Source organism: Myiozetetes cayanensis, unplaced genomic scaffold (assembly GCF_022539395.1).
Source record: "Myiozetetes cayanensis isolate MyiCay16 unplaced genomic scaffold, myiCay2020 scf4, whole genome shotgun sequence".
NCBI classification, from domain to species: domain Eukaryota; kingdom Metazoa; phylum Chordata; class Aves; order Passeriformes; family Tyrannidae; genus Myiozetetes; species Myiozetetes cayanensis.
Genome location: NW_026087631.1, coordinates 53414406 through 53435424, shown reverse-complemented (window position 1 = coordinate 53435424; position 21019 = coordinate 53414406). Strand labels below are relative to the sequence as shown.

General features: G+C 39.8%; 1 protein-coding gene across 1 annotated transcript in view; it reads left to right on the top strand.

The window, feature by feature from the left end:
* Positions 1-1665: 1665 nt before the first annotated feature.
* Positions 1666-21019, top strand: part of PGM5 (phosphoglucomutase 5) — a 65749-nt gene continuing 46395 nt past the window's right edge. The window contains exons 1-6 of the mRNA XM_050329637.1: positions 1666-1953; positions 8516-8678; positions 11211-11357; positions 14055-14180; positions 16723-16913; positions 17801-17955. Of these exons, the coding sequence (XP_050185594.1) occupies positions 1693-1953; positions 8516-8678; positions 11211-11357; positions 14055-14180; positions 16723-16913; positions 17801-17955 (1043 nt within the window). The 5' untranslated portion in view covers positions 1666-1692. The remainder of the gene's footprint in view (positions 1954-8515; positions 8679-11210; positions 11358-14054; positions 14181-16722; positions 16914-17800; positions 17956-21019) is intronic.

Here is a 21019-nt window from a genome sequence, read left to right as displayed (position 1 = left end):
TCCAATACATATGAAAAATACAATCTACTCTTTATTCAAAGATTATTGCATTTCTTCTTACTTTGGTCATATGTTTTCCTTTATTTGGCATTTGGATTTTATAATTTGTTCTTTCTAATGTTTCTGATCTTTGTTGCTGTTTCCTTGTTGGGTATTTGCTGTGGTAGATAGCAGTTATCTGATTCTATTTCAGCTTTCACTAATGCAGACTGTATGTCATGGTTTCACTGCTGGCAGTGCCCAAAATTTTTTGATAAAGCAATCTCATCTATAGCTGTGCCTTGTTTACAGTATGAATATGAGATCTGGCATTTCCACAGAGTCGATTTGTTTCCTTTTGCTTTTTAAAATGCATTCTGAATCAGTGCAGGAAGCCACAATCACAACTACAGGCTAGGAGGTCTAACAAAAGACAGAGATTACCTCTTCCCTGTATGTGCTCTGGTTCTCTGCGAGAGTATATGGCCCTGTACAAAAGCATTTTGTCAATGGAGCTAGAATTCCTGTATCTGCTTCAGTGGATTAATTTATTTAAATTAAAGTGTTAGGCCTTGCCTACCCTAGCACGCATAGTGTTCTATTGTGACAGCAGTGGTTCTGGCAAAGGGATAGATGTGTAGCAGACAATTGTATCAGAAACTGTCAAACTCTATCTGCTAGGAACCACCAAAGAGTCTGCAGAAGCAGGGCTTAAAACCATGACTGAGCTCCTCTGGTTACTATTCATCAGGTGACACTCACCGAGTCCTAACGAGCTCTTTGTGTAAGAGACAAAATCAGTTTACCCCATGTTTCCCCAGCCACCTCCTGTCACACAGCTAACATGTTGTCTTGTTGAGCCATGACACTCCTTTGGGCTTACGAGCAATTTCTGAGCACTCTTTCCCAGAGAACAGAAAAATGCCTTACAAAATTGTTTTTGCCTGCTCAGATGCAGGTCCACACCAGGGATTTCTTTAACACAAGAATCACATCGAGGTTACATGACTATTTTTTCCAACTCTCCAGCCAACAGGGTTGTCCTGGTGGGTGCAGCGTGGAAACAGCTTTTGGACGGAAAAATTCAACCGATGTTTGACAGTTACAGGCATCTGTAAACATAGCCTTTATACAGGGAAACGTCAGGCATCTTCACAATCACTAGGGCCACCACCTCTGCATTTAATTAAAGCAGAATGAACACATATGTCAATGATCTGAGCTTTGCCGCCGGCTCCTCTCCATGCCCGGAGGTAGGCGGCTCCTGCGGCGGCCGGCGGGGGTCGGCGGGGACGGCCCCAGCGCTGACAGACCGTGATCCCCCCGAGCAAGTGTGCGGCGCTGGCTCGCCCGCTCCTCGCTGCCTCCAATTACACCCCTGGCAGGAGACGCTGCTCTCGGCTTCGCTTTCCAGGGTTATTTTTGGCCGCGGCCGCCGCATGGCGATGGCAGCGGCCTGTCGGGCCCCGGGCATCCTCACGGGCGCCGAGACGCCGGCAGGGGCCCCGGCGGGGCGGGCGGGGGAAGGGCGGCGCGCACCCCGCTCCCGCCCCGGCTCCCCCGCGGCGTCGGGCTCCCGCCGCGGGCCGCCGAGGGCTGCGCTGGCCCGCCCCCGCCGGGGAGACGCCTGTGGGCTCCTCTCCGCCGGCTCGGCACCCTGCGCGACGGCTGCCGCTCCCCAGCGGAGCCACAGCAGGGCGGGCGGCGGCCGCCATGGAGCGGACCCCCATCCCGGTGCTGACCGTGCAGACGGCACCCTACGAGGACCAGCGGCCGACGGGCGGCGGGGGGCTGCGCCGGCCCACGGCGCTCTTCGAGAGCCAGCGCAACTACCTGCCCAACTTCGTGCAGAGCCTGCTCTCCTCCGTCGACCTTCGCGACCGGCAGGGCTGCACCATGGTGGTGGGCAGCGACGGCAGGTACTTCAGCAAGACGGCCATCGAGATCGTCGTTCAGATGGCCGCGGCTAACGGGGTAAGTGTTGGCCCTTGGCCCCCTCCCTTCAGCGGGACCCGCGCGGTGCCCGCACCAGCGGTCCCGGCGGGAGGCGCGGGGCAGCCCCGGGCACGGGGAGAGCCTTCCAGTGTCGTCACCCGGACAGCGCTCAATGTACAAATAAAACCGGGAGGAACTTCGCGTCCGGCAGTTTCGGCGCTCTGCCCGGCACCTGCCCGAGCCAGCCCCGTGCCGGTTCGTGTGTCCCCTGCTCTGCTGGGCTTTGGCGTGCGTGGTGGCTCCGGCGGGGTTTGACGGTGGGGATGATGACAACCTCAGGAGACTGCTAGCCGTACCGTGCCGCTTCGCTTTATTTTAGGAGGAGGAAGGAATGAGCGCTGAAAAATAGAGTTCACTCTGAAGAGAAAATGTAGCAAGAATTAAAAATATGTGCCTGGGAAACAAAGGTATCAGAAGCGTGTTTGCTGCTTCGCATAGTTTAGAAATATTAATGGAAAATGGTATTATTGAGGGAAGACGAGTTCAGCATTTTGGCTGCATTTTAAGAAAATAGTCGTTCTTTTCTGTTGTTAGCTTGCAAACTACAAAGTGTAAGAAGACAGAAGTTGCAGAAGCTTCTGTGACCTCATGGGATACAGATTTCTCTTGTGCAGTTTTGAAAATAGGAAAGAACTCGAGAAGAAAACTGATGTCTTCTGCTAGATACATGCACATTCATGTGTGGATATATATGTACAGAAAGCTGGAAATACCAGATAATGTAGGCTTGAAGTTCCCAATTCAAAGCAGAGCTGAAGCTACTGTCTCTTGTTATGATGGCTAAATTGATCCTTTAGATTTGGCAAAAGGAGTGATCTGATTTTATAGGGCTTCTTTTGGTAAGGAATTAAATTTTTTTCAAAAGCTCCATCTTTCAACTTTGAAAGGAATCTCTATATGTGTCCAAATTTTTCCTGTTAATTTGTTATCACATACAAGCTATACAGACTAACCAGTCTGATATAAATAATGAACATTTTTAAATTAATTTGTTATCACATACAAGCTATACAGACTAGCCAGTCTGATATAAATAATGAGCATTTTAAAATTATTCCTAAAGCGTGTTCTCAACACACTAATAGCATCAAGCTGATGCTTAGTGATACTTGAGATTTCAGAGAGATTGTTTATGTTACATGCTGCCTTCTTTGTGCAAAATAGCCATTCACACAGGGAGTTGGTGCAGATGCCAGAGTTTACGTGGCTCAGGGTGTGAGAAGGGCTGTCAGGGGAACACTGGTTAAAGTGAGGACATTGGCAATGGAAATACAGCTGGGATAAAGTGCAACAACAATTAAAGCAAGAGTCCAGCAGCAAGAACTGCCCTGCTGAGGCTGAGATCCTTGCCTGTCCTTGCATGCTGGCAGGAGCTATAGGAGTGGGTTACAGCTGCAGGGTGACCACAAGGACTGAGAAACAAAAGAAATTTAGGATTTAGAACAGCAGGAGCTTCTCAAACAGCTTATGCTGACTAATTTTTTCTATCAGACTACCTCCTTCCTGCTGCTTCTGTCACATTACCCATTTTACTCTGTCTCCCTTGAATATCTTTTTGACCTCAGGAGAGTTCCAGTTTGTCATGTTTCTGGCACCTTGCTGTAATAATGATTCCACTTCCTTAAGTTACTGCAAGTTTCTTGGAAACAGTTTCTCACTAGTGTTTTCTGAAGCCAATTCCCAAACTCTTCTGCTCACAGTTTCCACAAATATCTGAATTTATTCGTGATACTCTTACTAATGACACAGTCCTCACAAATTTGGTAAGCCAGCTGGTGGGGAGTTACTGATACTGAAAAGGCTTCCCATTTCCAGCTTCTAATACTTCTTTCCCTCTCTAACATTTTCACCCTGCTTGCCCTCCATTTCTCTCAAGCACACTGTAAATGTGTAAGCCTCACATTAATTTAATGAGTACTATTTGTGTCTTTTGGTTTTTGGCTGTTAAAATACACCTGCTGGGAAAATAACTAAACCTACTTGATGGCACTGTTTAGTGCTGTGCTGTGTAAATCGGGGTAGAAGAAGGAAATACTCACGAGGGCAAAGATCTTTCCCTTTCGATCAGGTTAATGTCAGTAGAAGGCATGTAGGCCCTATCACAGGGAAAGAAGTGAACTGGTATAGGATTGGATGAAATGTGTGGAAGCCTTGAAGCTGCATTGAAAACCTTAAGCCACCCTGAGTGCCAGGAGAGGGATAGCCACATATCGCTGATAAACTGAACTTGAATCTCCCTCCTGGGAGACACATACTGAGTGTCACTGTTAGTTGTGCCTGTTGAGTACAAAAATAAAAGTGGCTTTCTATTATCAACCATAAATGTATTGCCCTTTAGAGTTGCTAGGTTCCTCTTGTTCTAACTTGGTGACCCATCCCACATTCCCCCCCGCGCTAACAGCCTAGCACAATTGGCATAGGCTCCAGTACAAGGAATGAGATGAGGTCCCCTTCCCAGTCAGCTGCCAGTGCTTGGCCTGCTTTCTTCTTATCCTCAGTCCCACTGGCTCATGCCCTCCAGCTCGGGCCTGAAGGAACATGTTCCACAGCTATAGCCTGTGTAGGTTTCCACTGGTGGCAGCAGCTATGGGCTGGTCCGTGCTCCATAGTTACAAGCAGCACGTGCGCCCACAAATCTTTCTGTTCAGAGCTGAAGGTGGCTAATCAGGGTCACCCTTAAATGGGGCACAGAACTGGGGCTGTAGCAAACACATTTGGGTAAGGGACTGCGTGTCATGGGAGGGTGGGGCAGAGTGAGGAAGGCAGACAGAGGTTTTGTACCATTCTGGGTTGCAACAAGCAGTTTTACAAAGTATGGTGGTAGGACAGTATCTGAGGGTCTATTGCCCTTTTCACCTATGTCCTGCCAGTAGTAGTGTCCTTGAGTGTTAATGTCTGGAAGCACTGAGGTAGAAGGCTCCAGCAGCTGCAATACAGTTTCTCTGCGAATTAGATGCAAATATTCCGTTAGACCCACCAACTGTATGGGCTATCTAATTTTTGATGCAAAGTTTAAGATAGGTTTAAATGAGAAGCTGCTGTGAGTCTCTGTGGCAGATCAGAAGGTAAAGATCATACACTGAATATAGAAAGTCGTGACATGCTAGAGATTGCAGAGTATTACTAGTAATGCTGTAGAAGTTTGAGATAACAGAGAGTTGAGTTTTACAGTTGTATTCTGTATAATACCATATTGTTTTCCTTCCCATGGCCTTCCATGTGAATCTTGACTTCCCTTCCTGGACCTGTGTCCAGGAAAATTGATTTATTTGCTTCTACATTGATTGTGGCACTCAGTCATCTTTAGGGTACTATACTAAAAGGTAGGAAGGCACAACTCCATGTTGTTCAGGATGTAATTTGCTTGCTTCATGTTCTCTCAAGTATAATTGACTGAGGCATATGAGAGATTACTTGAAAAATAATTAAAAAAAGCATTAAGTGACTCCATGACAATCAGCTGAATTGTCTGAAAATGCACAGCTGCAAGCAGTAATATTGCATAAAAATGTTCTTGTAAAGTACTTGTTATTTTATTCTTTCAGCTGTAACCACTTGCTGAGGATCTTTGTTTCTGCTGTTGCTACTAAACCTAGAGTGACAAAATATAACGTGGCATAGGGACAAAGTATTAGAAGAGACATTACATGCCTGTGATCTTGTAGCCGTGTAAGTTTTTGAATTCCAAAGATAATCTTTCCACGCTATGAAACTGTCCACCATTTTCGGAACAATGTTACTGAAACTTTATTTGTGAGTCAGTGTGTGGATAATGTTTGGTTACTGTTTTAGCCCAGATTGTAAGAAGTCTGTAACATCTGATACTAATTAAATTAATTAAAGAATTAACTAAATGTCCATTTAATATTTGGTTCAGAGACAAAATTAAGAGCTTCTGAGTCAAGAGAATATTACATTCTACATTCTTGCCACCAAAACAAAGAAAGCAGAGGAAGATGGGTAGCACATTTACACGTCTAAGGTGTTCAGTGTCCTCAGGGAGTTCTGTAAAAGCACTGAAGACCTTAATATAAGGTGAAACTTTATAGTAGTTGCTGCAAATAAAATACCAGTGTATCATTCATGTAATTTGACTTCAAGAACCTTAATTTAGAATACTAAGTATTTCAGTATTTCTATAGTATAGAAATTAGTATAATAAATAATATTTCTAAGTAGTATAGAAATAATAACCTTCTGAAAAAAGCTGAAGGCAAATCTAGTTAGTCATGTTTATATAAATATTTGGCATCCAGAAAAATGGGTAAACTAGCTTGTGTAACTCTTGTTGAATTGGAAATGGGAAATATGAAATATGGTTGGTGCTAGGTGATTTATGCATTGAGTAATCTAAGTATTCTATTAACTTTTAAAAATACAGTTTTGATGTGCATGAAGGCAAAAACTTAAACTCACTAGTTTAGAGGTACAGAAAATGTGCTCGTGCTAAGCCTATAAACAAGTATAAATGCATTTATACTTAAGTACTCAAGATAGATTTAGTTTTACAGTTTTCAAGCATGATGTAAAATATTATCACTGTCATATTCCTTTTGCTTACCCATACACAATGCTGTTTTAAGAGCTGGCACCCATTTCTGACAGCTGTATTTGGAAGATTGAGTCATTGCTCTAGCTTTCTACATGCTTCATAGTTTAAAAAAGGGAGAGACAATATTCAAAACAAACATTTTCAGTATTTATTTTCATCATGTTTTTCTTTCCATAATAAATTTTTTTTTGTTTCTTAAATCCACCCCCCCCCTTTGGAATTGTTCCAACCTGGGAAAAAAAAAAGACAGTGAAACAAAACATTTTTCTAATAGTAATAAGAACAATTCAAATGAACCTTGAAGATTTTCCATGAAGTGTATTTATAATTTTGATAGCTCTCCTGTTTCCCAGCAACAATCCATAGGCTTCAAAATTATCTGCAAAAACTGTGAAAAGAAAACTGGGTGGACAATCAATCACTGTATCTTGAGGTAGAAATCTCAGTTAATGGAATGCATTTTCTGTGCATTTTTTTAAATTTGAAAGCAGATTTTTCTCTTCTCAGGGAAAGAGAAATGGCTGACCATAGCCTGTACTTTGTGAGATTTAAGTTCAAAAAGTAACTTGTGCTTACTTTAGAAGTTGATTATTTCTTTGTAGAGATCCTATTTTTAAAAAACTAAAATAGTTCACAAAAGCAGGCTGAATAAATAATGTATTAATCCTTTGCTTTTCTGAAATTATTTGGAACTGCACTTCTGAGTAATTAAGTGCTTCACATGAGTGACCGGAAGGTCATCTGTATGTGAAGGAACAGCTCTTTATGGAAAGGAGAGAAGTAGCACCTCCTGTGCTGCTGCTTTGCCACAGAGAGCTATCAAATGTCCTTCAAACTTGAGAATGAAAACTGAAGTTCAACTCCCGGTCTGTTTTAAGATGAGGAGAAGGAAGAATTCAGTGTTCTGGCTTTCCTTCTGCCCCCCCCTACCCACTCCTTACCCCTTCTGAAACTACTACTCAGTAGTGGTGGGGGGTGGGATTGTTTCTTACAGTGATGTTATTAAAAAACTCTGAACATTAGCGATACACTTTTCAACTCTATGTGCAGCTGCATCAGTTATCATCTGTGACAATAACCTCTTCTCTCAATTTTTTTTGTGTCCGCCTGTTTCCCAGAAATTGGAACTCTTTTGTATTTCTTTGCAAATACATTTCTGATTTGCTTCTAAATTATTTATGTTCAGCTGAAACTGTAGTATCTGTGTAGGGGATGAAGGCAAGGTTTTGAAATTGGAACCTTGCAGTGGAACGGCACATAATACCAAACACATTGAGTCAGTGTTTAATAACGCCACCTATAACGGTTTTTTTTTACTTTAAGAGTGGTGGGAACTTCCCTGCTCAGCTGTGCCCTGGGAAACACACCCTGTTCATTTGGAATAGCCCAGGAATCACTGATGGCTGAAGGAAGAGCAATGCTTTATATGGAGCAGGACATCCAAGAGTGTCTTAGCAATAGAGATGTAACTGCAAGAGACTGCCGGTCCTAATGTGTAGTGATAGTTGTGGTTGCCCTGAAATGCTGCTCTTTGAAAAGCAATTCTCTTTCTGTTCTCTTTCATGCTGGTTGAAGCCCCAGACCTGAAGAGTGCATCCACATAGTCAGCCCTAAACTATATTGGTATCTGAGGAGATTTGCTGATTTGTGGGGATGCTTGGAAAGGTTTGATAGCAGGATCATAGCCCAGTGCTATGCTTGGGAGCTTTGCAAATCACTGTCATGACTGTGCTCTTGCTTTACTGCCAATACACAGGCCACTGGTGTTAAATGTGCCAGGATACAATGTTTTTTGTCAGTGCTCCAAATTAGCATGCAACCAACTCATGTATGTATATTTCTCTGCAAAAGAATATGTTCCACATTAGGACTTTACATTTCTATTCTGTAGGTAAATACCCTATGTGTGTGTTTATATATTAATGTGTGTATTATTATTAATATTAATTTATATATTAATGAGTGCTTTGGCTTTTTTTTTCCACCTAGATTGGCAGATTAGTTATTGGACAGAATGGCATCTTGTCCACACCTGCTGTTTCCTGTATCATCCGAAAGATCAAAGCAGCTGGTGGAATTATTCTAACAGCTAGCCACAGTCCTGGGGGACCTGGAGGAGAATTTGGAGTCAAGTTTGAAGTTGCCAATGGAGGTATGAGTTTGGTAACACACTACAGCATTGCATCTTGGTATGCTGAAAATATACTGTCAAGGATAACTAGGTACCTTTAACTATGTGTTTTTCACTTTCTCTGGTAAAACTGCGAAGAACATAAGAGTCTCTTTTTTCTTTTTTTTTCAGTAAGAGGAGTGTATTTGTCTGCATGGGTCTGTACAATAAGTGTTAAATGCTTACTGGAGTCCTTGTGGTATCTGTAAGATTTCTGTAAACAAGAGGTTTGCTATCGTGTTTTTACAGTATTTTATGTAGTCTTCCAGATCACTGTAACAGTTCTGATCCTTTTATAAAGATACTTACAAGGGAGCTCTGTTTTGCTCATATTTTGTGTTGCTTGTCTTGGCATTTACTCTAAAGCACGTAATTTCAGAAATACTGTAAGCAGTATAACTCATTGTCTTGTATGGAAGAAAGCACTTCTTAATTTTACCCAGGAAGTAACTGGTCTTATCGAGTGAGAGGGTTGTAGCATCTTAACTACTGAAGTTCCACCGCTGAATAGTGGAATTTGGGTATGTAGCTAACGTCCTGTTTTCCAAAACTGACAAGCTAACGCAAGTAGGTATGTTATACATTCAGTATGTTTTATATTATAGATCTGTGTACACCCATAAAACATTATGGTGGCAGTTGCTGACACCTTGTATACTTCATACATACAGAATGTTTTCTACCTGAAAAAAATGAACTGAAACTGTTTTTAAAATCTTTCCTTCCCCACTTTGGAAGTGGGTGAACTTGAGAAGGGAGTGCTTCTCCCTTGCCCCTTGTTTAATGGAAAAACATCCATGGTTAAATTCATGGGATTTTATAAACAGAATAGGCTTGAATCCCAGAGAGATTAGAGGGACTCCATAAGGGCATCCAGTGAGAAAGCCAGGGTCACAGCGGACACATACCAGAGCCAAACTTTTAGATGCATTAGCACTCTATAAACTTTAAAACACCACATATACCTAAAATCTCTTTGATAAATGGGAAACAGTTGGTGGGGCAGTCTTTTTAGTGTGCTTTGCCTTTTTAAAGAGAATTCAAAAAGGCTATTAAGCTTTATATATGAAACACTCCTCAAACTAAAATCACAAGGTATAAGTATTTGTGCTAATCATTGAGATCATAATGAAAAGCAATTAAAGTTACAGCTGAGAAAATGTGGGCTGATTATTAGGCAAGACTATTGTAGTAAGAGAATGGCTAGACACAGCAACAAGCTCCTAGGGAAGGTTGTCATTGCTCTACATTATTTCTCAGTCCATTTTGCAGATCCAGGTCAAGCAGAAGTGGTTTTTTTCTATTGCTGTAGAAGAAAATGTAGAGTGACACTGTGGGATCTCCTTGGCTGGAAATACCAATAAACAAGATATCCATCTATCAAGGATGATCTGGAGCTAATGAAACGTGTCCTCACCCTTTGGATGGGTTTCGATTAGATGAGTAAGAAGTTGTATTCTAAGCTGAATGAAGAGCAAAGTGACTGTTACTTATTGTATTGACTTGGACCATCTGCTACACTGCATCTGAGATGGAACATAGTAATTTACGTGGCAAAACTGCACTGCATATAGCAGCATTGCTAGAGGAATGGAAAATTAGCACTGAAAAAAACTCTTCAAAGGCACTTTGGCACAGGAGAGAGAAGGCATAAAAGAGAATAAAGGAAATAATTTTTAGAGTGAAATTGTGATTTTAATACAAGCTATAAAGAGTCAGATAAGCCAGAAAGGACTTCTGTTGTAACTTAGACTTGACTCTTGCACTACATATGGCATAATTAATGTGATAATTTTTCATCAAGCCTACAACTTTTATTTGGTTAACAGTAAATCTTTAAAAGTAGAGCCATTTTTCAGGCTTTGGCAATGAAAGTAATTTACAAGTAAGATGCATTTTCTATTTCTGAATGATGTCATTATTTCAAGTTCAGATTGCTAATTGTTGAGCAAATTCCAACAAAGATAGATTTCATTAATCTGTTGAAGGAAAACTGCAATACAGCACCACTGTAAAAGCCTGTTAAGGCTTTTAAAAGTGATAATTTTTCTTATGAAATAATATGAACCACCATACTAACGAACCTTCACAAGTGTGCATTTGCAGAAAGTGCTATGAAACAACTGCTGCTGAAGGATAGGCTTTCCTTTAATAGCTTTGTTGAGATTCTATGAAGAGTAAAAAAAGACAGTCTTCGAGCAATAAACTCAAAGAAAGATGGCTGTGGTTTTTTTTGGTTCCCTCATCCTCCCTGCTCCTGGGTAATGGTTGATTTAAATACTCTATGTAAATCAAAATATGATGTGTAACATACTATATTTCCATGTTTTATTTTTCAAAAAATGTTTTAAGCTTGTGTTGTAGTGAAAGAACAGACCTTATTTATTGTAGTACTTTGTGTTTATTCTGTACTAACTCCAATATATTCTGAAAAATATTTGCTATAGCACTTACTTTTAAAGTAAGGAACCTTCATTTAACAGAAATGACCTACCACATTATTTTCTCTTTTAGGACCTGCTCCAGATATGGTTTCAGAAAAAATCTATCAAATCAGCAAAACCTTGGAGGAATATGCAATTTGTCCTGATCTCAGAGTTGATTTATCACGCCTGGGAAGACAAGAATTTGATCTGGAGAACAAATTCAAACCTTTCCGAGGTAGCAATGTCTGCTTTTATGCATGCTAAATACATTGAGTCTAAATATTAGTATTGCTGCAGAATTATAATGGGTAATTATATAAACAAAACTTTAGTTCTTCAAAATGCCTTACTAAAAATTATTAAAGTTAGTATAGAATCACAGAATGGTTTTTTATTGGAAGGTACCTAAAAGATCATCTTGTTCCAACCACCCCTGCCATGGGCAGGCACATCTTCTACTAGAACAGGTTACTCAGAGTTCCATGCAGCCTGGCCTTGCACACTGCCAGGGCTGGGTCATCCACAACATCTCAGGGCAACTTATTGCAGTGCCTCACCACCCTCACAGTAAAGAATTTCTTTAGAAAATCTAATCTAAATTTCTCCTCCTTTAGGGAAAAACCTGTCTTTGCCAAATATATGTGCTTATGCTTGCTAGTAGTTAAACACCAAACACAAACCTTTTTGGACTAGGAATGGTTTGCTTATGAAAGTCTAATTGTCAGGAATGTGTGAGAATCTAAGTTTATTCACTCTTTGCTCATGCTTTCTGAAAAGTTGTGGCACTATGCATCCAGTGAGTCCAAATCTAAAGGGAGTGCTGAAGCACATGTTTAATTTTAAGCATGTGAATACTTTTATGCTTACACTTGATTTAAAATTACCTAACCTAGATATCTCCTTGAAAGAGTCAAAAGCAAAGGAAGGGGTTCTGAAATGTATTTCAAATTTCATATATATTTCATATATATATTTTATATATTAACTTGATATAGATAATTTAATATAATTTAATATATTTCAAATACTGTAAAACTCCATGTGACCTCAAAAACTTGTGCTCATTCCTGATGCCCTAGAAATAAATGTAGTTTGTTTTCTGTCCAAACTTTACATTTTAAGAAGTAAAGTTTTTCATTAAAAACCCCATTAAATTATGTTTTGGTTGTGTGTTTTTTTTTTTTTAAATTTTATTGTAATTAATATATTTAGGTTTTTCAGGCAAACAAAAAGCAAAGAAAATTCAGCTCTAGTACCACTCCAGAATGAAAAAATTGCCAGATTTTTATATTTTGGGTTTTTTTTAGCTTTTTAGTCTCTCCTAATTGTATGTTTGTAAACAAAAATCAGACATCCCTCCCCCACATTAGTACAGAAGTGCATAGAGATAGTTGCAATTTTTCTGTATGTTTTTCTAAGAAAAAAACATATCTCAATCCTGTCTTCCAACAATATATCAACCTGAGACAGGAGAGCTACCAGGGAACCCTGCTGAAGCAACGTAATTGGCCTATAAGTGCACAAGTAAGCGTAGTTTACACAGATTTGAATGCAGGTTGAAAGTGCAGAACGAATGCAAGTAATTTAAAAAGTAATTTAAGGTAATATCTGACGTATTTAAAACTTCTGCTTTTTCAGTTGTCTGAACTAATTCCTGTGAATCAAGCCTACACAGGTGTTGAAGCAACTGAGTTGGGTTTGGCAGGAGCTAAAGTAATTTTTAAACTTTAATCCTTTATCTTAACATGTGTGAGCAGCTCCGCTGGAGTTGCCACATTTGTTCATATGTGTAAAGCTTAGAGTCTACTAAAATACTGCTAAAAACAGGGCATAGAAGATATGCAATAATATCATTTTAGTGAAAGCTGGAGACTTTCAACAAATACCATAGACCTGACTAATTTTCAAGTAGGTTTTACAGATTGTTTCTCAACCTTGAGAGCCTTTTTTTTGTTTCTTCCTTCAAGCACATTGTCACAATCTATTCTAGTGTTCTTCTCAGGCTCAAAAAATGTCTGTGTCATTTTCATGTTACCTGAAAGAAGAGCATTAGGGCAAAGTTAGTGTTTTTGAGCAAAACTGGCTGACATTCTAAGTAATAATTTAACTTGTAATTAAATATTTTAAGGTACTTATTTAACCAGATGAAAAGATATTTATAATGTATACTTTTTAATTTAATCAGGAAGAGCAATACATTCCAAGATGACTGAGAATCATGACTTTTGACAGTTGTTTAGTAACTGCTTTCATTATGATGGACTTATTTTCATAAATGTGTTTTAGTTTAATGTTTTCCATCCAAAAGAACTAGTAGTGCTCTGCTTATGAATTTAAAATTCAAGTTATCAAGACCTTAACGAAAAAAAGATGTTGTATCTGAGCCTTACTTTCCTAAGTCAGTGATATACAATACAAAAGTATAATGTTAGGTTGCCAGCAAACTGGACACAGGTATTCCTGGTGCCAGAATTTAGAAGAATAGGCTGTATGTCTCTCTTGATGCAGATAGATACTGATGTCAGAAGAATAGAATGTCTGATGTCAATTTGTCATGGTCATCTTCATCCTCTGAGAATAAACCTATTTAGCTTGGAAAGTTTTTCAGTGGCTTAGTGAATGATATATACAGAGTTTACTTTGATATAATGTACTCTCTTTAATGTTCTCAGTGAAATAGGAACTGTCAACTTACATTATCTGTGTGTTTTTTTAGCAGTCAAAACTGTCTATCTTTTCAGGCTTAATGCTCGCCACGCTAAAGGGCAGGAGGTGTCTTTGACTTTACCTCTATGGGCTTCAGAGCAAATCCATGTTACGTAGAGTTGTGTGCTCTGACTTCAGTTGAGTTACATGACTGGTGGAACTGTGTTAGAAGAGAGATTTTCCCATGTATGAACTGTAGTCACTTTTTTCTGTGTAATTTTTCTAGTGGAAATTGTGGATTCTGTGGAAATCTACCTCAATCTCCTTCGAAGTGTTTTTGACTTCAGTGCGATCAGAAATCTGCTGACCGGGCCCAATCAGATTAAAATAAGGATTGATGCCATGAATGGAGGTATGAACTTAAGTGGCTGTCAGGACAGAAATAATTTCCCAATAAAAAATGGTACACTGCAGTGGTTTCCCAATAACAGTACAGCATGTAAAAGTCAGACTTTTATGTAATGTTAAGGATAATAAGAAAGGATTTGAACATTATACTACCAACAAAGGCAATCTTAACAATGGGTTAGATCCCTTAGTAGGCAAAGGGGTTTATCTTACTTCATAAATAAGCAAAGGCATGTGTGTCCAATAAAAGTTCTCTTTCTGCATTTGGAAGGAAGCAGGATGAGGTAATCCCTCCATGAGAGAGTGATGAAGCATGTTGCGGTATCCAGTGAATGAGGAGCTTCTACTAAGAGCAAATTCTAAACGTTATAAAACTAGAAAAGTCTGAATAAATTGCACCCAGAAGCCCTTAAAGAGTTGGCTGAGACCTCTGTCTCACTGATGTTAAAAGTAAACTAATTTCTATGTGCTGTGGACAAGTTGCAGGTGTCACAGAAGACATTAAGGAGACCAGTATTAAAAAAGATATAAGCTGTGTCACTTGGGAAAACATAGATCAGCATGCCATCTATCTTAGGCTATACTATGAAAATATAAATAAACATTTCTACAGATAATGAGTTGAAGGATAGGAGCATACGTAAGAATGTTCAGCATTATCTCATGGAAAGCAAATTGCATCAAACTAAACAGGTTTCATTTTTTAATGGGATTACAAAAATCAACCAATAAAGGGAGCTGTATAGGCTTAGAAAACTTCTGTAAAGCATTTTAGTCTTGGCCTCTAATACAGTGTGATAGTCTTCAAAAGGTCAGAGTGTTCACAGGCCATGGCCAAGGATTATATTCTGCATCCAATCAGTGTGAACACCCCATTTCTCCAGGCTGTGGCAAAAGAGCAAATGGTATCCTTGAACAATGTAGAGGGAGCAATAAGAAAGGCATTGCCTGCTGTCACATACAATACCCGAGAGAACGTTGCCCAAATACTTTGTAGAGCTCTCAGTCCAAGTCTCTTACTGAGTTAAAAATTTTTACCTGTGGTCAAAGAGATGCATAGTCTGGCTCAGGGTTAGAAAAATAGATGCACACAAAAATTTTAAAGAACTGAGTTTAAGTTGAGTTTGTTTCTTTTTTTACAAGGTGATGACCTTTATTTACAAGCTTCATGACCTTGCATCTTGGTGCAGAAATACCCATACTATAATATAAAGTACACATAGATTAAGTGTATACAAGACTATGTCTCTGTACAACAAAGAAAGTTGTTGGGGTTTTTTTCTGCAGAAAAATTACTTTTCAGGCTGTTATTCCCCAAAATGCCAGAAAGAATCAATAGAGAGAGAAGTTGAGCCCAGGTAAATCCATATTGAAATGTTGCTTACATATTTATGGGTAACAGTGAATAACCATTGGAGCAATCTGTCAAAGGTAGTTGGGGTTTACCCTTCTTTTGATGGCATGTGATCAAAAGACTTTCTGGATGAGATGCATTAGACAAAAGTGAGTCCCTAGCCACAGTATAGTGAACATTAGAGAGGATCACATATATATGTTGAAAAGCTGTCTTCTGAAATATATTTTCGATCTGCACCTCTGGAATATGTTTTTATACCATAGACATTGGTATTTTAACACTGGCATAAAAAAAGAGTAATTTGTCAGGAGTCTGCTTTTGATAAGAACCTGAATCATGGTATGTTATAAAGGGTTACATTTTCTTGAAAACAAGGTTCTCACATGTTTTTTTTACCTTTGGTCACAGTTGTTCCAGTTAGCAAGATCTTGGAATAAGGTAGGAGGAAGAGAGAGCATGAGAGACAGACCAGTCACTCATATTTTTTCACCTCTGAGGCACCTGTTCAGAGTGCCTCAGGAATGCAGAGTGCTCAGTTAGTGACTGATTAGTCACCAAATGCATATAATAATTTTGATATATAATAACACAAACTGGGATCTTAATTGGCCTTATCTTTAACAAAAAAAAGAAGTATTTTGGAGTTAGTTTTGCAAAAGTTTTTATTCATTATCTGCATGGTAGCAACTAAAATATACTGAAATTCTTTGGTGTCCAAATCTATTGCAATTTTCACATGAATTGGAATGTTAAGGTAGGTGTATTTCCCATCTGCATTCCCCTGCTGTTTACTTTTTGTGCTATTATGTGGTAAACTGTTGTTTGCGTCCCAGGACACAAAGAATAACATTTGAATTTTATGCTGGTGAGAAAAAACCCTTCATACATATGATAATTTCTTTACTTAATAATGGATAAATAAAAAGTGCATCTTTTCCCATTCAGTGTTTACTTTTTCACTTCCTGTAGTGGTGAACTGGTTTTTTTATACTGAATTACAAATTAATTTTTTACTGGAAGAACAATCACATACTTCTCTGTGAAATAAGAGTTTGGGTTTTGTTGTTAGGACAGATGTATAGAATTGCTATGTAAAGTATGTTTTATATCACCTCTCCACAGTGCTGTGAAAAATTTCAATGTCAAGCATACGCTTTTGTGATTGCATGGCAGATTTCTGTTTTTGCAGTTATGGGACCTTATGTGAGAAGAATCTTGTGTGATGAGTTGGGAGCTCCTGCAAATTCTGCCATAAACTGTATTCCTCTGGAGGATTTTGGTGGACAGCGTCCTGATCCAAATTTAACGTATGCAACTGCCTTGCTGGAGGCTATGAAAGGTGGAGAGTATGGATTTGGAGCAGCTTTTGATGCTGATGGAGTAAGTATTTTGATATGTCTTGAGGTTTCACTGCTGCTGTTTTGTTCGAGGTCAAATATGGGACATGTAAGTATAATTTATTTGCTTTTCAGTAACTGATTTAAGCTGAAAGTGGTATTAGTTTCAGGTACAGATGGTAGAATTTGCAGCCCATCAATCAGACACATATGTTGCAATTTACCTCTGCAGATGGTTGCAAATCAAGCAGGATTTCAAGGCAGAATAAGAATTATTTAAATATCAGGTTTACTCTTGTATTGGTGTAACACTCTTATTTCCTGGTTAGAAAGACACAGCATATATACATAATGTGGATTTGCCACACTAAGACCTAAAAACGTTATGTCCATTTTGGTTAGTATCATAAATTAAGGGATTTTTAGCTAAATAAAGCATTGAATCATAATTACTGTTTATTTTAATTTTAATGTCATATTATCAGCATTATAAACAGCAAAGTATTACAGAAACTTTTGCCCTGACAAGGTGGGAGAAGGTCGAAAAGGTTCTGAAGAACAGAAGCTGTTTTCTATTGTCAGTAAACACAAAACACTCTCCTACTCACCTAATAGTGCGTGTCATTGGCAAAAAGATTCTCCTACACAAGCATTCCCTTGGCAGGAACAGAACTACTGACGTGACATGTAGGCAGCTGGAGCTAGAGACTGATCTGGAACTTTGATTTGCAAGGCAGGCGGGAGTGATGGTGCGATAGTGAGATTGTAAACCTGCCAGGATGATGCCAGTGAATTATTCTACCCAAAGAGGGATGTGAGTAAGCCAAGGCCTGTCCCTTTTTTTCTCTACCTGCAGTGATCTAGCAAAAGAAATTACAGCTCCACAATACATGGAATTGTAATACTTTTTGAATTTCTTTTCTTCTCCAGGACCGCTACATGATTCTTGGCCAAAATGGTTTCTTTGTGAACGCATCAGATTCATTGGCTATAATTGCTGCCAATTTGTCTTGCATTCCATACTTTTGTCAGATGGGTGTCCGAGGATTTGGCAGGAGCATGCCTACCAGCACAGCCCTGGACAAGTAAGATGAAACATTTATTTGTATCACCTTGGTCATTACTTTAGTTATCTTTATTCTTTATTACATAGCAATTCCAACATTGTGAAGCCTTTGATAAGAGCTTCTAATTTTCATCATCTTTATGTGCTTTACTGTTTTAACTAGTTTGATGACATTTTGATTTTATCTAGACTAATTTTTCCCATCTTTACTTGAATGAAAAGAGTTTAATTCAGTCTGGAAAAGAAGTAGATAGGTTAAATCTACAAGTATTTGCTAATTCCTTTTCAAAAAACCTTGGCTCTTTTTATTAGTAAATAATGGTTTACAGTTTATCTGGCAGCCCTTCTTGTGAAATTCATGAAAGTTTAAAACAGAGAAAGTACTAATTCAGTACTAAACAAGTATTAAAAAAAAAACAACCTCCCTCTCTCATCATAAACTGTTGAAATATATAAGGTGTTAGAATACAAAATGTGTGAGAAGTGACTGCAGGCAGTCATGAAATCCATTCCCAGTTTCAAGACAGATTAAAAGTATATCTAAAGCTCTTTCTGACAAGTCCAGTCTACTCTTTAAAGATTTGCTGGGTGAGCATCTTGTGTTAGCAGCTGAACTTTGAACAAGTATCATCCAGGCCTCAGTTTTCTGTAAATGTCAGGATACGATGATTAACCTAAATCTTATTGCCGTATATATTCTGTGTGGAAAAAGCATTCCATAAATCCATCGTGTCTCAATGTAGATCTAATTGCATATCTTTACTAAGACAAGAGTGATCTGCTGCCCCCATTAAATATGTCTAATCAGGAAACAGTAATTTTAAAATTAAATGTAGCTTGGATGAAAAGGTTGATTGCTCTCTCTACAGTTTGCCTATTCATGAAATTTCAAAAAGTTACTAAATTCAGAGCTTTCAGCATCCTCTAATATTTGACAGAGTCTTCAGGAACATGTTCCTTCCTTGTGAGTAGATCATCTACTTTAAGAAAATACTGTTAGGTCAGTGTGTGTTGTATTTTGTTTATTCAGCTCAGAGATCCAAAAATCTCATTGTTTAAGTGACAAAGATAATGTTATATTAAAATATGTTATAAAATAAATAGAGTTCATTTTGTGTATAAACACAAGCATATCTTAATTCCTGTTAGACTTGAAGAAACAGTGACATTTAAATATGTTTGTCTGTCTTCTTGCCATGAAGTTTGATAAATATGCCAGAAAGCATGGTCTGAAGTCCCCTTCAATAATACTGTGACTGTTTGAATTATATTCTTTACAATGTTTACTTGACCTTCTGGTGCAAAGATGGTCTTGTGGTTATTGCTGCCTTATTTAGTTATGTGGAGCTAAGCCTAATTATTAAATAAAACTGAGCAATTGATAATGATGGAAGAATGTAAGTATTTTCCTATCTGATGTTACAAATATTTACTGTTATGAGGTTTGCAGTCTGTATCAAGGACACTTGAATTATTTTTTTTTATTTCATTTTGTGGTTGTCTTTGTTTTCTTGAAGCCTTAAAAGTTACATGTTGTCATGTAGTTCAGTGTAGACCATCTAGTTCTAACCCCCTTGCCATGGACAGGGACATCTAACCACTAGACCAGGTTGCTCAGAGCGCTATGGAACCTGGCCTTGAATACTTGCAGGGATGGGGCATCTGCACCTCCGCTGTTTAACAACCTGTTCCAGTGCCTCACCATCCTCACAGTAAAGAATTTCTTCCAAATAAGTAATCTAAACCTACTCTTTTTCCGTTTGATGCCAGTCCCCATTGCCCTACCACTACATGCCCTTGTATAAAAGTCCCTCTCCAACTCTCTTGTAGATTCCCTTAGTTTCTAGAAGGCTAGTAAGAAGTCTCTCTTGGGCATTCTTTTCTCTGGGATGAACAGCCCCAATTCTCTCAGCTAGTCTTCACAGGAGAGGTGTTCCAGCCCTCTAATCATCTTTGTGACCCTCCTTGGGAACTACTCCAACAGAGCCACATCTTTCTTGTGCCAAGGACTCCCAAACTGGATACTCAGTGGTGTCTTACAAGTGCAGTGTAGAGGGGCAGAATCACCTTCCTGGACCTGCTGGCTGCTCTTCTTGTAATGCAACCCAAGATACAGTTGTTTTTCTGGGCTGCAAGCACACATTGCTGAGTCATGTAGAGATTCTCATCAACCAACACAAGTCCTTGTCCACAGGTCTGCTCTCAATCAGTTCTCTGTCCAGCCTGGGTTTGTTCTTGGAGTTACGCTGACCTTCATGTAGGACCTTGCCCTTAGCTTTGTTGAACTTCGAGCTGTTTGCATGGGTCCAGCTCTCAAGTTTGTCAGTGTTCCTGGGGGTGCCATCCCTTCCCTACAACATGTAGACTACACTACTGTAGTGGATTTTTGTGGCTGGGTTTTGGTAGCAGGGGTGGGGCTACAGGGGTGGCTTCTGTTAGAAGCTGCTAGAAGCAGCTCCTGTCCTGTGGAGCCAATGCCAGCCGGCTCCAGGATGGACTTCCTGCTGCTGGCCAAGGCCAAACCAATCAGGAGTAACAGTAATGCCTCTGTGATAACATCTTTAAGAACAGAAGGTTGTGGCGCAGAAAGAATTCCATCCAGGGAAGAGCAGAGTGAGAACATGAGAACAACAATACAGACACCAAGGTCAGTGCAGAAGGAGGGGCAGGAAGTGCTCCAGGTGCCAGAGCTGAGGCCCTGCAGCCTGTGGGGCAGCCCATGGTGGGGCAGCTGTGCCCCTGCAGCCCAGGGAGGGACATCGGGGTGCAGAGACCCCCCTGCAGCCCATGGAGGAGCCCATGCTGGAGCAGGTGCATGAAGGAGGCTGTGACCCTGTGAGAGGCCCAGGATGGAGTAGGGTCCTGCCAGAGACCTGCAGCCCTTGGAGAGGGGAGCCCACGCTGGAGCAGGTTTCTTCCGGGTAGGACTTGTGGCCCCTGTGGAGGACCCACATCAGTACATCTCATTTGTAAAGGACGGCACTCCATGGAGGAGTGACCCATGGGACAGCAGTTTGGGAAGAACTGCTGCCTGAGGGATGGACTCACACCAGAGAGGTCCATCAAGGACTGTCTCCCATGGG